Here is a 14,233-nt window from a genome sequence, read left to right as displayed (position 1 = left end):
CTTTAAGTATGGTTTCCATTAGTTTCCCCACTATTGATGTCAGGCTTACTGGCCTATAGTTGCCCGATTCCTCCCTACTACCTTTAGGTGATACCCTGCTATCTGTCTGGACAGGGAGGAGGTCGCTGGTGACAGACGCCCTTTAATTAACAATCACTATCTAGACCTCATATTTGTAAATAATGGGAAGATTTTGATACAATCTTAGTTGTTGGTGAAACTTTGTATCAGAGCCTCATGTGTATTAGGCTAGTTTCACACTAGCAGCAGGGGACTCTGGCGGGTGAACAGCCTGTCAGATCCGTCCTGCTGCTAGTTCACGTGTGCCCCCGGAATGCCGCTCCGTCCTCATTGACTATAATGGGGGCGGAGGGCGGAGTTATGGCGGCAGCACGGCAGCGCACAGCGAGAGGCTGCCGGACTAAAAGTACTGCATGTCTGAGGTCAAGGACCAGACAACGTACTGTATAAAAGCTCTTCTAATAAGAGCACCTTCTCGCTCCTAGTCCTGAGCTGCAGCTCAACAGCTTTTATTACATTGGGCAAGAAATAGCCTACAATATAAGGATATAATGCAGAGACGATGGCTTCTCGAGCAGGTGACAGGTCATCTTCATTCTTCTAGACTGATTGACAGCTGCTTGAGATCCTTTCGCCGCCGGCTGCATTAAACCAGGTGACGTTGGACAGAACGACACAACTTTGTGATTGACTGCGGAGACTAAGACCAACCAAAGAGCAGCCACCTTCACTAAAGACGAGGAGATCATGGGCGATACCGCGTGCTAAGGTATCTAAGTCTATCGTGTGGGATACTGTCTGCCGAGCCGCTTTAACTGAGCCTATTATGTGTGGTACCAGTGTATTTAAGCCTAACATACTGTCTGCTGGGAGTCACGTATCTAAGCCTGTCACGTGTGATACTTTCTTCTAAGATGGCGTATCTGAGCCTGTCATGTGTGATACTGTATGCTAACCCACTGTATCTGAGCCTATTATGTGTGATACTACCTGGTAGGTTGACGTATCTAAACATATCATGTATGATACCTTCTTCAGGTGGCATTTCTGAGTCTACCATGCGTGATACCGTTTGCTGGGCTGGTGTATCTAAGAATATAATGGGTGAAAGTCCTCTGAGCTGTATCACCTTCTTCTGAGCTGGTGCATCTAAGCCTGCTATGTGTGATACCATCTGCTGAGCTAGTGTATCTAATCCTATCATGTGTGATACTGTTTGCTAAATTGGTGTATCTAGGAATACCTCTGAGCTGGTATATCTAAGCCCATCAGAAGTGATACTGTGTTCTGAGCCGGTGTATGTATGCCTATTACGTGTAAAAAGAGACAATGCAGCAGCACTCTGCAAACACAAATAAAGTACAATAATGCCATAGTAATAGAAAACATTCTGGCGCTAATGCTACGCTTATTTTGCAAATTTGAGATTCTTGGCAAATACATTTTGTACAAAATTAATTGGGCCAGTCTGCCAGCGTCAAGGCGATCTCTGTAAGATGGGAACCTAACACTAAATCCTACCTGTTATGTGCCATGACGGCCACCATAAAATTCAGGGAGTGCAGGTTCCACATGCATGCTGGGTCCACTCTGATTTTTACCATTTTTGGTGCCATAACGGCCTCCTTTAAATCCAGGGATGCAGGTACCAACATGCATGCTGAGCCCACTCTATACTTCTCCTGGTGCCAAATGGCTTCCAATAAATACAATGAGAGCAGGCTACAGCTTTATACTTACTCTAATTAAAATCAGCCTATGGGGCAGACAGGATAGTCAGGGGTGCAAGACCAACTGTCAGTCAGCCACACCTCCAGCTCCAGTACAACTGCAAAAAAAGGGGGTCAGTCTGCCCCATAGGCTGATTTTAATTAGAGTAAGTATAAAGCTGTAGCCTGCTCTCATTGTATTTATTGGAAGCCATTTGGCACCAGGAGCGGTATAGACTGGGCTCAGCATGCATGTTGGTACCTGCATCCCTGGATTTAATGGTGGCCATTATGGCACATAACGGGTAGGATTTAGTGTTAGGTTCCCGTCTTATAGAGATCACCTTGACGTTGGCAGACCGGCCCAAATAATTTTGTGCAAAATGTATTTGCCAAGAGTCTTATATTTGCAAAATAAGCACCAGAATGTTTTCTATAATTATGGCATTATTATACTTTATTTGTGTTTGCAGAGTGCTGCTGCATTGTCTCTTTTTTTCCTGTATGTTTCTAGCCATGGCAGCGTGCACCTGCATATTGGGATGTGCTGACCCCCCCCCTTTTTTTTTTGCAGTTACGTGTGATACTGTAACTAATCCTACCCTGTGTGATACTGTCTGCCAAGTTGATGTATCTAAGCCAATATTGTGTTAGACTCCTCTGAGCTGGTCTATCTAAGCCCATCCCAAGTGATATTGTCTTCTCAGCTGGTGTACCCCAGTCTATGATTGAGATCCCCTCTTAATACCCTCACAGCTCTGCTACTCCAGAGACAGTTGTCCAACACTAGAACTTTCTGGACCTATAGAAATAAAGGACAATGATAACATTTATGTAATGTAAGTTGTTTTTCTGCAAATTCCTACTTACCTCCGGAGCCTTCCAGGGCGCTAATCCTCCAGTCAGATGTTTTGGGGTCCAATGCCCACCCACAGCTGCCGTCTTCAAACATGCAATAAAAGCCCGGAGGTAGGTTCCCTATGGAGTCAAAGAGAAAGCTTATTGTATTCAATGCATTTCTCCATTGACTAACACAATCTAACTATATTGGAGTACTCTTTCTATACCACAAAATAGACAGATACAGCAGAGCTGACTTTGTAATGTAGTGGTTTAAACCCCTCCAATAAATTCAGTACAATCTGTTGTTTTCTCATTTTATTTTGGATACAAAAATGATGTGCCTATTATCTGTATAATATATCTTTAATGGGTCCGGAGGTCTCATTTTCTGATACAGAGCTCCAAATCCCCTGTATAATCAAAGTGTGACATGATAAAATTCTGTCTGCCACCACTAGGGGGAGCTCAGTGTATTCAGATTTATACAGATCCCACTGAAGTCAATAATAAAAGCAAATTTAGTACATTCCGAATACGAGACCTTACAATACACAATATAAACAGTTCAATGACAAAGTCGCCTCTGCTCCATTTGTCCATTATCTGTTTTTCAGCACCTCAGCTATTCCTGATTTAAAAGCTGCAAAGGTAAGACAAGGATAAAGTGCTAACGGGACAATGTATTAGACCCGAGTCCCTGCACTGGTGACTTATGGTGATATTGATAGAGTTGTGTCAGTAAATAAGTGAATCGGAGATGCGTACAGTAAGTGATTCTTCAGTCTGTGGTTTGCGTCCGGTTTAAGTAATGGCTGCACATTCATCAGGTTTGCTCATTCTTTTACAGGAAATGAACATAAAATTTGCCGTTGTGAGCAGTCGTCCTCCCGCCATCACTGTGCAGTAGGCTATTCACTCGTCACATGTAGGTGAACACAATGTAGTAGTAATAGATAACGCCCAGCTATATATCCCCTGTCCCATATAGCGCCATACATAAAGCCAAAGACTAAATGTACACTGAAATATAGTGCACAAATAATACCAACATACTGTGCAAATAAAACACCAGCACACAGTGCACATATAATATCAACCTACAGTGTACAAATAATACTAACACATATTTGTACACAGTATGTTGGTATTTTTTGTGCGCTATGTGTTAGTATTATTTGTACACTGTTGGTATTATTTGTGCACTGTATGTTGGTATTATTTCTGCACTAATACTAATATACAGTGTACAAATAATACTAACACATGGGTCACAAATAATACCAACATACAGTATACAAGTAATACCAACATACAGTGTACAAATAATACTAACACATACTTGTACACTGTATGTTGGTATTATTTGTGACCTATGTGTTAGTATTATTTGTACACTGTATGTTGGTATTATTTGTACACTGTATATTAGTATTAGTGCAGAAATAATACCAACATACAGTGCACAAATAATACCAACATACAGTGCACAAATAATACCAACATACAGTGTACAAATAATACTAACACATACTTGTACACAGTATGTTGGTATTATTAGTGACCTATGTGTTAGTATTATTTGTACACTGTATGTTATATTATTTGTACACTGTATATTAGTATTAGTGCAGAAATAATACCAACATACAGTGTACAAATAATACTAACACATACTTGTACACAGTATGTTGGTATTATTAGTGACCTATGTGTTAGTATTATTAGTGACCTATGTGTTAGTATTATTTGTACACTGTATGTTATATTATTAGTACACTGTATATTAGTATTAGTGCAGAAATAATACCAACATACAGTGTACAAATAATACTAACACATACTTGTACACAGTATGTTGGTATTATTAGTGACCTATGTGTTAGTATTATTTGTACACTGTATGTTGGTATTATTTGTGCACTGTATGTTATATTATTTGTACACTGTATATTAGTATTAGTGCAGAAATAATACCAACATACAGTGTACAAATAATACCAAAAAACAGTGCACAAATAATACCAATAGACAGTGTATAAATACCAAAACACAGTGCACAAATAATACTAGCACACAATGCACAAATACCAATAGACAGTGTATAAATAATACCAACATACAGTGCACTAATACCAATACCCAGTGCACTAATACCAATACCCTGTGCACTAATACCAATACACAGTATACAAGTAATACCAACATATAGTGTATAAATAATAGTAACACATACTTGTACACTGTATGTTGGTATTATTTGTGACCTATGTGTTAGTATTATTTGTACACTGTATATTAGTATTAGTGCAGAAATAATACCAACATACAGTGCAGAAATAATACCAACATACAGTGTACAAATACCAACACACTGTTCACAAATAATACCAACATACAGTGCACAAATAATACCGGAACACAGTGCACTAATACCGATACCCTGTGCACTAATACCAATACACAGTATACAAGTAATACCAACACACAGTGCAGACATATTGCCAAAATACAGTGTAGAAATAATATCATTGACCAGTGACCAAATATTACCAACAAACATTGAACACATAATACAAACATACGGCGACCAAATAACACCAACATGCCTGATGAAGGGACACGAGTAGTCTTGAAAGGTTGCAGTTTTGTCCCCATCTGTTCAGTTAGCCATTGGAAGGTATCCACTACTAAGGAAGCTTATTTCTCTACACTTTCTTATAACATACTGTGACCCAGAGCTCCTGACATTAAGGCATTGAACAATAGTTATCTACAATGTCTAAATAGTACTGCTAAACAATAAAAAATATGTCCTAAAACCCCCATACAGTGCACAAATAATACTGTAATCCAATGACCCAATAGAATATAATAATAGTGATCTACAATGTGGAAATAATGCTGCTATACAGTTAGGACTCATGGAGGTCACAAGCCTCACAGGCTCCGCCATCATCTGTGCTCAGCAGGAAAGCCGGATGGACGCTTTGTGACTGCAGAGGTGACATATTCCTGAGGGTGACCTGACCCTACAATATACAGTATAAGTACAGTGTCACACACAGGCACTATGGCATTTTTGTAATTAGGACATTTTATGTCTGATAACCCAGAAGATCTGGGCCCTGTTCAGACCTCAAAGGTGCAAGATATTGTAAATGAGGGGACTCCTCTAATTTAAAGGAAAACAAGTAATAGCCGTATATTTTATGTCAGCATTCTCATTTACGCAATTGTGCTTCCTTATACTTCTACGAGACTGTCCTGTAGTTCACAACTGTTGATAATCCGCCACCTATCATGTCCTATGGGAATAAAGTTATTGTCTCGCATATTTTTCTGGAGAAAAGAGAAGATGACACCTAAAGGCTGAAAGTGCGCTTAGAATATGATAGCAGACACTCACGACACAGATCACCCTCGTCCTCCCGTTCTTCACAGTCAGGGATGAAATTGCAGACTTGAGACAGTTTAATTTCCATCCCACTTCGACAGTGAAAAGATCCGTCCAGAGTCATTTTAACTCCAGGAGGGTTCCCTGCCGAGAGAAAAGAAGTAAAATGAATCACAAGATAACACTGTACAAAAAAGGTGTGATAGCACTATGAGATAGCAATGCCGATCAGGACAAGACCTGAATGGACTGTAATGAAAGCTACATTATGACTGAACATTCCCAGAAACGTTGAAGACACAACATAAAACTACTATAATACTGCTTCCTATGTACAAGAATATAACTACTATAATACTGCTTCCTATGTACAAGAATATACCTACTATAATACTGCTCCTATGTACAAGAATATATCTACTATAATACTGCTTCCTATGTACAAGAATATAACTACTATAATACTGCTTCCTATGTACAAGAATATAACTACTATAATACTGCTCCTATGTACAAGAATATACCTACTATAATACTGCTCCTATGTACAAGAATATAACTACTATAATACTGCCTCCTATGTACAAGAATATAACTACTATAATACTGCTCCTATGTACAAGAATATAACTACTATAATACTGCTCCTATGTACAAGAATATAACTACTATAATACTGCTCCTATGTACAAGAATATAACTACTATAATACTGCTCCTGTGTACAAGAATATAACTACTATAATACTGCCTCCTATGTACAAGAATATAACTACTATAATACTGCTCGTATGTACAAAAATATAACTACTATAATACTGCTCCTATGTACAAGAATATAACTACTATAATACTGCTCGTATGTACAAAAATATAACTACTATAATACTGCTCCTATGTACAAGAATATAACTACTATAATACTGCTCCTATGTACAAAAATAACTACTATAATACTGCTCCTATGTACAAGAATATAACTACTATAATACTGCTCCTATGTACAGGAATATAACTACTATAATACTGCTTCCTATGTACAAGAATATATCTACTATAATACTGCTCCTATATACAAGAATATAACTACTATAATACTGCCCCTATGTACAAGAATATAACTACTATAATACTGCTCCTATATACAAGAATATAACTACTATAATACTGCCCCTATGTACAAGAATATAACTACTATAATACTGCCTCCTATGAACAAGAATATAACTACTATAATACTGCTCCTATATACAAGAATATAACTACTATAATACTGCCCCTATGTACAAGAATATAACTACTATAATACTGCTCCTATATACAAGAATATAACTACTATAATACTGCTCCTATGTACAAGAATATAACTACTATAATACTGCTCCTATGTACAAGAATATAACTGCTATAATACTGCCTCCTATGTACAAAAATATAACTACTATAATACTGATCCTATGTACAAGAATATAACTACTATAATACTGCTCCTATATACAAGAATATAACTACTATAATACTGCTCCTATGTACAAGAATATAACTGCTATAACACTGCTCCTATGTACAAGTATATAACTACTATAATACTGCCTCCTATGTACAAGAATATAACTACTATAATACTGCCTCCTATGTACAAGAATATAACTACTATAATACTGCTCCTATGTACAAGAATATAACTACTATAATACTGCCTCCTATGTACAAGAATATAACTACTATAATACTGCTCGTATGTACAAAAATATAACTACTATAATACTGCTCCTATGTACAAGAATATAACTACTATAATACTGCTCCTATGTACTAGAATATAACTACTATAATACTGCCTATATGTACAAGAATATAACTACTATAATACTGCTCCTATATACAAGAATGTAACTATTATAATAATGCCTCCTATGTACAGGAATATAACTGCTATAATGATCTTTTTATTTAAAAAACAGGCAACAAAATATTACAATACACTTACAATAAAATCATAAAAAAGAATAATAATATAAAGTGACATCACTTTCATAATACACATCACAACACATTATACAATTGCTGACACATGGATGTTCCTCCAGTAGACGTTATTGCGGTTATTTTTCAGGTCTTTCTTATATATCGTCTTCAGACTTTCCAGGATATTATATAAGATTTTATCACAGGTCAGGAGCTCTCTGTTGATGACCAAGCAGCACCGCGCACACCACAGATGGTACATGGTCACCACATTCACTACATACAGGGAACTTCTGCTGTATTGTCTGAGATCTGGGGGGAAGTCTCCATACAAGAGCTGATTATACGGCTGTCCCACTAGATGTGGTAACTGAAGGGACAGTGACACGGCCTCCCATACCTGGACACTGAACGGACAGTCCAGCAGAAGATGCTCCATAGTCTCCAGTACCTGATGGCATTGCTCTCTAGGGCAGGATCTGTCTGGCACATTTCTACACTTTAGATTGTCCCTGACATACATTTTACCATGAAATGCCAGCCATGACACATCCTTCATGTGAGCGGGGACTCTGGGGTCCTCCAGGATTTTCACAGCCTGTTTTACATTCAGGTTCGGGGCGTTCCTCAGCTGGATATGGGCACTAAACTGAGATATCAGCAGGTTCTTATACATCTCTTTCCTACTGAGCTGCTTTACCTCACCATATAAGATTTTCCATTTAATGATCTTGCTAATTGCTTGTACCGCATACCAAGAAACGTTATTCTTAATGCGCCCCGAGATCCTCTTAATGGGGTCACCTACCGACCACACAGACACAAACTGCTGGATCTGGTTCTTAAACAGACGACTCCACGGCTTCACCTCTCAACTCTTACAAAATGAGAAATTCCTCATCAGAAACATTAGATTAAAGAAGAGCTCTGGGCAGGGCATGGACAGGCCGCCCTCCTTCTGGGGGAGATAGACAATGTTCCTCCTGACTATATTCACCCTATTACCCCACAAGAAGTGGAAGAAGATATTGGTCAGTCTGGTAAGTAACTTATCGGGCACTGGGAACACCACACTGACATAGAGGAATAGCGGGAGAAGGAAGCTTTTCAGCAGGCGGATCTTCTCCTGATAAGTCAGCTTCCAGTGCCTCCAGCACTGCACCTTCTGCTCACACACCGCCAGCTTCTCCTCCCAGTTCACCTTCCCATCATCTACAGTTCCAAAATGAACCCCCAAAATCTTTATCTTGCCCTGCACTGCTCTAAAGGGCACTGAGAAGACCCCACGGTCACCCCCCAGCCACAACGCCTCGCTCTTATCCATATTTACAGCAGAATTCGACACTGGAGAGAAAGCCGCTATCTCCTGTTGTAGGGCCACACAGTCCTCACTAGACGACACCAGAACCGTCACATCGTCCGCATAAGCACAGAACTTTATGTCCACTCTTTTACTCTGTAGGTGACATTCCAACCCCAAAAGATTTCTATTTTCCTGCAACTTTCTTAAAAAAGGATCCAGACTGAAGACGTACAATAATGGGCTTAGAGGGCAGCCCTGCCTTACACCAGACATGATCCTAAAGGGCTCTGCCAAGTGACCATTAATCAGAGGCTGGCTTACCGCCTCCTTATAGAGAACCTGCAGCCATTGTACAAAGCGTGCAGGAAGGCCATACTCCAACAACACCTGGTACAGGTAGTCATGATGGACTCTGTCAAAGGCCTTGCTCTGGTCATATGCTCCTCCACTGTGCTGCCTGATGTAGGTCACCGCTTCCCTCACCAGCAGCAATGAGTCCTCTATAGTCCTCTATAGTCCGGCCTTTCACACCACACGTCTGGTTGGAGATGATCAGGTCATCTGCCACCGCACTCAGCCTGTGATACAAGATCTTGGCCAATACTTTATAATCGGTGTTCAGTAAAGACAATGGACGCCAGTTTTTTAAGTCTTTTAGATTTCCTTTCTTTGCCAGGAGAACCAGAACAGATTTATACTGTGACTGTAGAAGTTTCCTGGCAGAGAGACAATCATTATAGACCTGCGCCAGGTCTGGGGCTAACATATCTCTGAACTCCTTATAGAATTCACTTGTCAGACCATCCAGGCCCGGGCTCTTCTTGGTTTTTAAGGAGTCAATGCTCCTCTTCACCTCCTCCTCAGTTATGGGCTCGGCCAAGCCATCTGCTTGTACATGATCTAGTTTGGGGAGTTTGACGCCTTTCAGGTAAGTTCTGATGCTGTCACCACTTATCTGACGGCCATTAAACAGATTTTTGCAATAATCTCCAATAATCTTGTGGAGTTTATTTTGATCTGACTGCTCCACCCCATGCTCATCTAACAGGCTGGTCATAAGCTTCTTATTAACCCTGTTCTTACAGGCAATATAGGGGTCTGGGTTGTGAACCCCCCAATTATCAAACTGCCCCTCTGCTTTGAGAGACTTGAGGCGGTCATACTGCAGCTCTCGCATCTCCTGCTTTATCTGGCTGACGTACTTACCATCTATCTTCTCACCACTATTGATCTTACCATATAACCTGCTTAGCTGCAGCCTCAGTGCAGAATACCTCATATACTCCACATTACTATGCCTCCTCGCAGCACGTATCAGAAACTGCTTGATATCACCCTTCATACACTCCCACCACTCCGCTGCGTCATCACACATACACTGGGTGGTCCTCCGGTCATCATAGAAGGTGGTAAAGGCCTCTCTAAACCCTGGATCTTGCAGCACCGAGCCATTCACCTTCCAGTAGCCCCTACCACAGACCACGGCCCCGGCCAGATCCAGCGTGACACTCACCATACAATGGTCAGAGAACTCTATGGGACTCGTCCTGTAGTCAGAGCTCCTAACTTCACGTTTTGTATACACCCGGTCTATTCTACTGGCGTTACCGGCCTTATGGTAAGTGTAGGCTCTATTGGAGCCACGCAAACCATAAGGATCCACTAAATGAGCCTGCTGGACAATATTGTTAAGGAAGTTCTCATCATATCTCAGTTGCTTATGACTACTGGAACGGTCCACATTACAGGAGACACTATTAAAATCCCCACACATTATAAACACCCTGGATGTAAAACAATATGGCTTCATCTGCTGGAATAATTCCCTCCTCTCCTTTCTAGTCTGAGGAGCATAGATATTAATGACTCTATAGTACACAGTGTCCAGTATAAAGTCCAGCATCAGGCAGCGGCCCGGACAGATCTCCAGGACTCTCTCCACCTCAACTTCTATCTTATTGAAGAGAATCGCCACACCGTCATTTCTCTCCAGCCCGAAGGACCAGAAAGATGCTCCATGTCTCCAGTCTCTCTTGGCTGCAAACACCTGAGCATTGCTCTTCAAATAAGTCTCCTGTAAGAAGAAGATGTCAGATCTCTCCTGAGACAGACGTTGGTAGATCGCCTGCCGTCTGTTTTTAGTCTTCACACTATTCACATTTATAGAGCTGATTCTCAGCCTCATCCAGGACACTTAGTTTTTCTTATTCTTTTTTCTCCTTCCACTACTGTGACCTTTAGAACCCCATCTTTTGGTGGGCACTGAAGGGTCAGGCTCATCTTCCAGAGGGTCACCATCAGGGTTATGTGAAGAAACGAAGTCCATTTCAACCTTTTCTTCTAACTCTTCTTCCCCTAGCGCCCCGTACTGCCCGGAGGTTATGGCCAGCACTGGCGGATCCGGGGTTTTCTTTGCTGTAGTGCTGTTCTTTCTTTTTACAGTCTGGAACCCGTCTTCATCCACAGAGGACCTCCTGAGCTTCCTGAGCCCTGCAGCTGGACCATCAGGCTTTGTAGACGTAGAGGGCAGTTCTTTAGGTGGTTTGGTAACTGGTTTACTGGTCACTTTACTCTGCAGATGAGAATTCTCTTCAGTGGCTGGTACTTGTAGTGCTACAGATGGTACTTTAGCTTCCACAGCAGGATTTCTGGATTTCGGAGCCTTTTCAATGGCTGGTACTTGTGGTTCAGCAGATGTTGGTACTTGTAATGGAGTAGTTTGGCTATCAGTCTCCAACTCTGCCGGTACTTGTAGTGCATCAGGAGGGTCATCACTCTCTACAGCAGGATCACTAGTACTTTGCATTGCTTCAGTAGGAGGATTACCAGTTTCTGGGGCTGTATCTGCTCTTGCGGTGACATCCTCCTGACCTTCCTCCATGGCCTCTGAGAAGATCTCATCACTGCCTCTATTATGATCTGCATGCGGACAATTCCGGAAAGTATGACCAGATCCTATACACAGGTTACAGATGACCGGACCTGTACAGTCGTCCTTTGAATGTCCAAACTGTCCACAAAATGAGCACTTAATACGGGAGCAGTTGATGGCGAGGTGCCTGCCCCCACATCTGTGACACAGCCGCGGCTGACCGGGGTAGTAGCATATCCCTCTCTCTGAGCCCAGGTAGAAGGAGTGCGGCAGATGTCTGGTCACACCATTGTTCTGCGCTAGTTGTACCATCACGGTATATCCGCCATTCCAGATGTCTTCCTCATCATAGATTTTCCCGGGATGACTCTTCAACAGACACTGTCTGCTCAGCCAATGCTCCAGATCTGCCAGCGCCACCACCTCAGACTGGAACAAGATGGTGGCCTTCACTACCTGAGGCTTGGACAACTGGATCACCTGTAGATGCTCCCAGATTGACTGTTCTTTGGTGTCATTGTATATATTCCAGAATAAGTCCAGATCATACTGAAGCTTAAAGCTGATGTCATAGATCCTGCTGGAGGGGATATGGATCAGGGCGTACACCTCAGATGCCTTAAATTTCATAAAGTCCTTCAGAAGAACTTTCCCTATATACAGTCTGGTGGGGAGGCTATCTTCTGGACCCGTATACTTAATCCTGACAGCGTTCCTCCTCAGAGGTGGAGGGTTAGCTGGCCTTGTAACATTGGAGAACAGTCTCCTGAATTGTGGACGATCAGCAGGAGGATCAGTGCTGGGCCTCTCCTCTACAGGCTTACTGACTCCAGATTGTCCTGCAGATCCACCTGTGTCTGCTCCAGACTGCTGTGTACCTGACACTGTGGACGGCTGAGGGTCCTGTGTACTGACCTCCATGTCTGCTCCAGTCTGTGTAGTTGTCTCCTCTGAGAGCTTTCAATAACAGCACTGAGCGGGGTCTCAATCACAGAACTGAGTGGGGTCTCATCCACAACACTGAGCGGGGTCTCAATCACAGCACTGAGTGGGGTCTCATCCACAGCACTGATAAGGGTCTCATCCACAGCACTGAGCGGGGTCTCACCCACAGCACTGAGCGGGGTCTCCTCCACAGCACTGAGCGGAGTCCCACCCACCGCAACGAGCGGAGCCCCATCCACCGCACCGAGTGGGGTCCCATCCACCGCACCGAGCGGGGTCTCCCCTACAGCACTGAGTGGGGTCTCCCCCACAGCACTGAGTGGAGTCTCAATCACAGCACTGAGCGGGGTCTCCTCCACAGCACTGAGCGGGGTCTCCTCCACAGCACTGAGCAGGGTCTCCCCCACAGCACTGAGCGGGATCTCCTCCACAGCACCGAGCGGGGTCTCCTCCACAGCACTGAGCGGGGCCCCATCCACAGCACTGAGCGGAGCCCCGTCCACAATGTCCATACATGAAGCACTCTCCTGCTCACACACAGGATTGCTGCTCTCATTCACTTCACCAGAGTTACAAGCTGAGTCCACTGCAATTAACTCCTTGTTGGATGGCTCACTTTGCTCCATAATATTCCCAGCATTTTCAGAGACTGATTGCTCAGACCCCATACATAGCGACCCTGAAAGCAGTGACCCTCCAGGCGCCGCACCCACACATCTCTGAGGGTTTCCTTGTTTCACCATATTATGCACATTGCCGTAATTTTTCTTTTTTATTTCTATGATTTCTTTCATCTTCACATTCTGGGCTCTGGCCCCCCTCTTTTTCTCTATTGCCCAACTTTCCACTTTAGGTATTGTGTTTTTACCTTTATCTAATTTATCTTTTAATATATCTTTTAATATTCACGTGTGCAGTCATCCAGGCATTCATACTTCATCAGCTTTTTCTTGGGATCAGCCTCTGTCTTTATCTCATCTCTTAACTTAGAAATGCGCCTTTCCAGTTTAAATAAACTTTTCTTTGTCACAGTTGTACTCAATCCAGAAGCACTACAAGTTTCAGTTGACTCACCAGCCACTATTTCCAGATCATCGCTTCCAAGATCTCCATGCTGCAGGCCACACTCCAAGCTCTGGGCTTTCCCAGGATCATCAGCCCAGCTCCCCTCCCCTCCAC

The 14,233-nt window shown here is 42.3% G+C and overlaps 1 protein-coding gene across 1 annotated transcript in view; it reads right to left on the bottom strand.

The window, feature by feature from the left end:
* The window catches only part of ALK (ALK receptor tyrosine kinase), a 140,456-nt gene extending 130,946 nt beyond the window's left edge, over positions 1-9,510 (bottom strand). Inside the window, exons 1-4 of the mRNA XM_040430232.1 lie at positions 8,940-9,510; positions 8,463-8,738; positions 5,980-6,111; positions 2,601-2,708 (exon numbers count right to left, since the gene is read on the bottom strand). Coding sequence (XP_040286166.1) covers positions 2,601-2,708; positions 5,980-6,111; positions 8,463-8,738; positions 8,940-9,510 — 1,087 coding nt within the window. The remainder of the gene's footprint in view (positions 1-2,600; positions 2,709-5,979; positions 6,112-8,462; positions 8,739-8,939) is intronic.
* Between the last annotated feature and the right edge of the window lie 4,723 nt (positions 9,511-14,233).

This window comes from Bufo bufo, chromosome 4 (genome assembly GCF_905171765.1).
Source record: "Bufo bufo chromosome 4, aBufBuf1.1, whole genome shotgun sequence".
NCBI lineage: Eukaryota > Metazoa > Chordata > Amphibia > Anura > Bufonidae > Bufo > Bufo bufo.
This window is presented reverse-complemented; position numbering and strand designations above follow the sequence as displayed.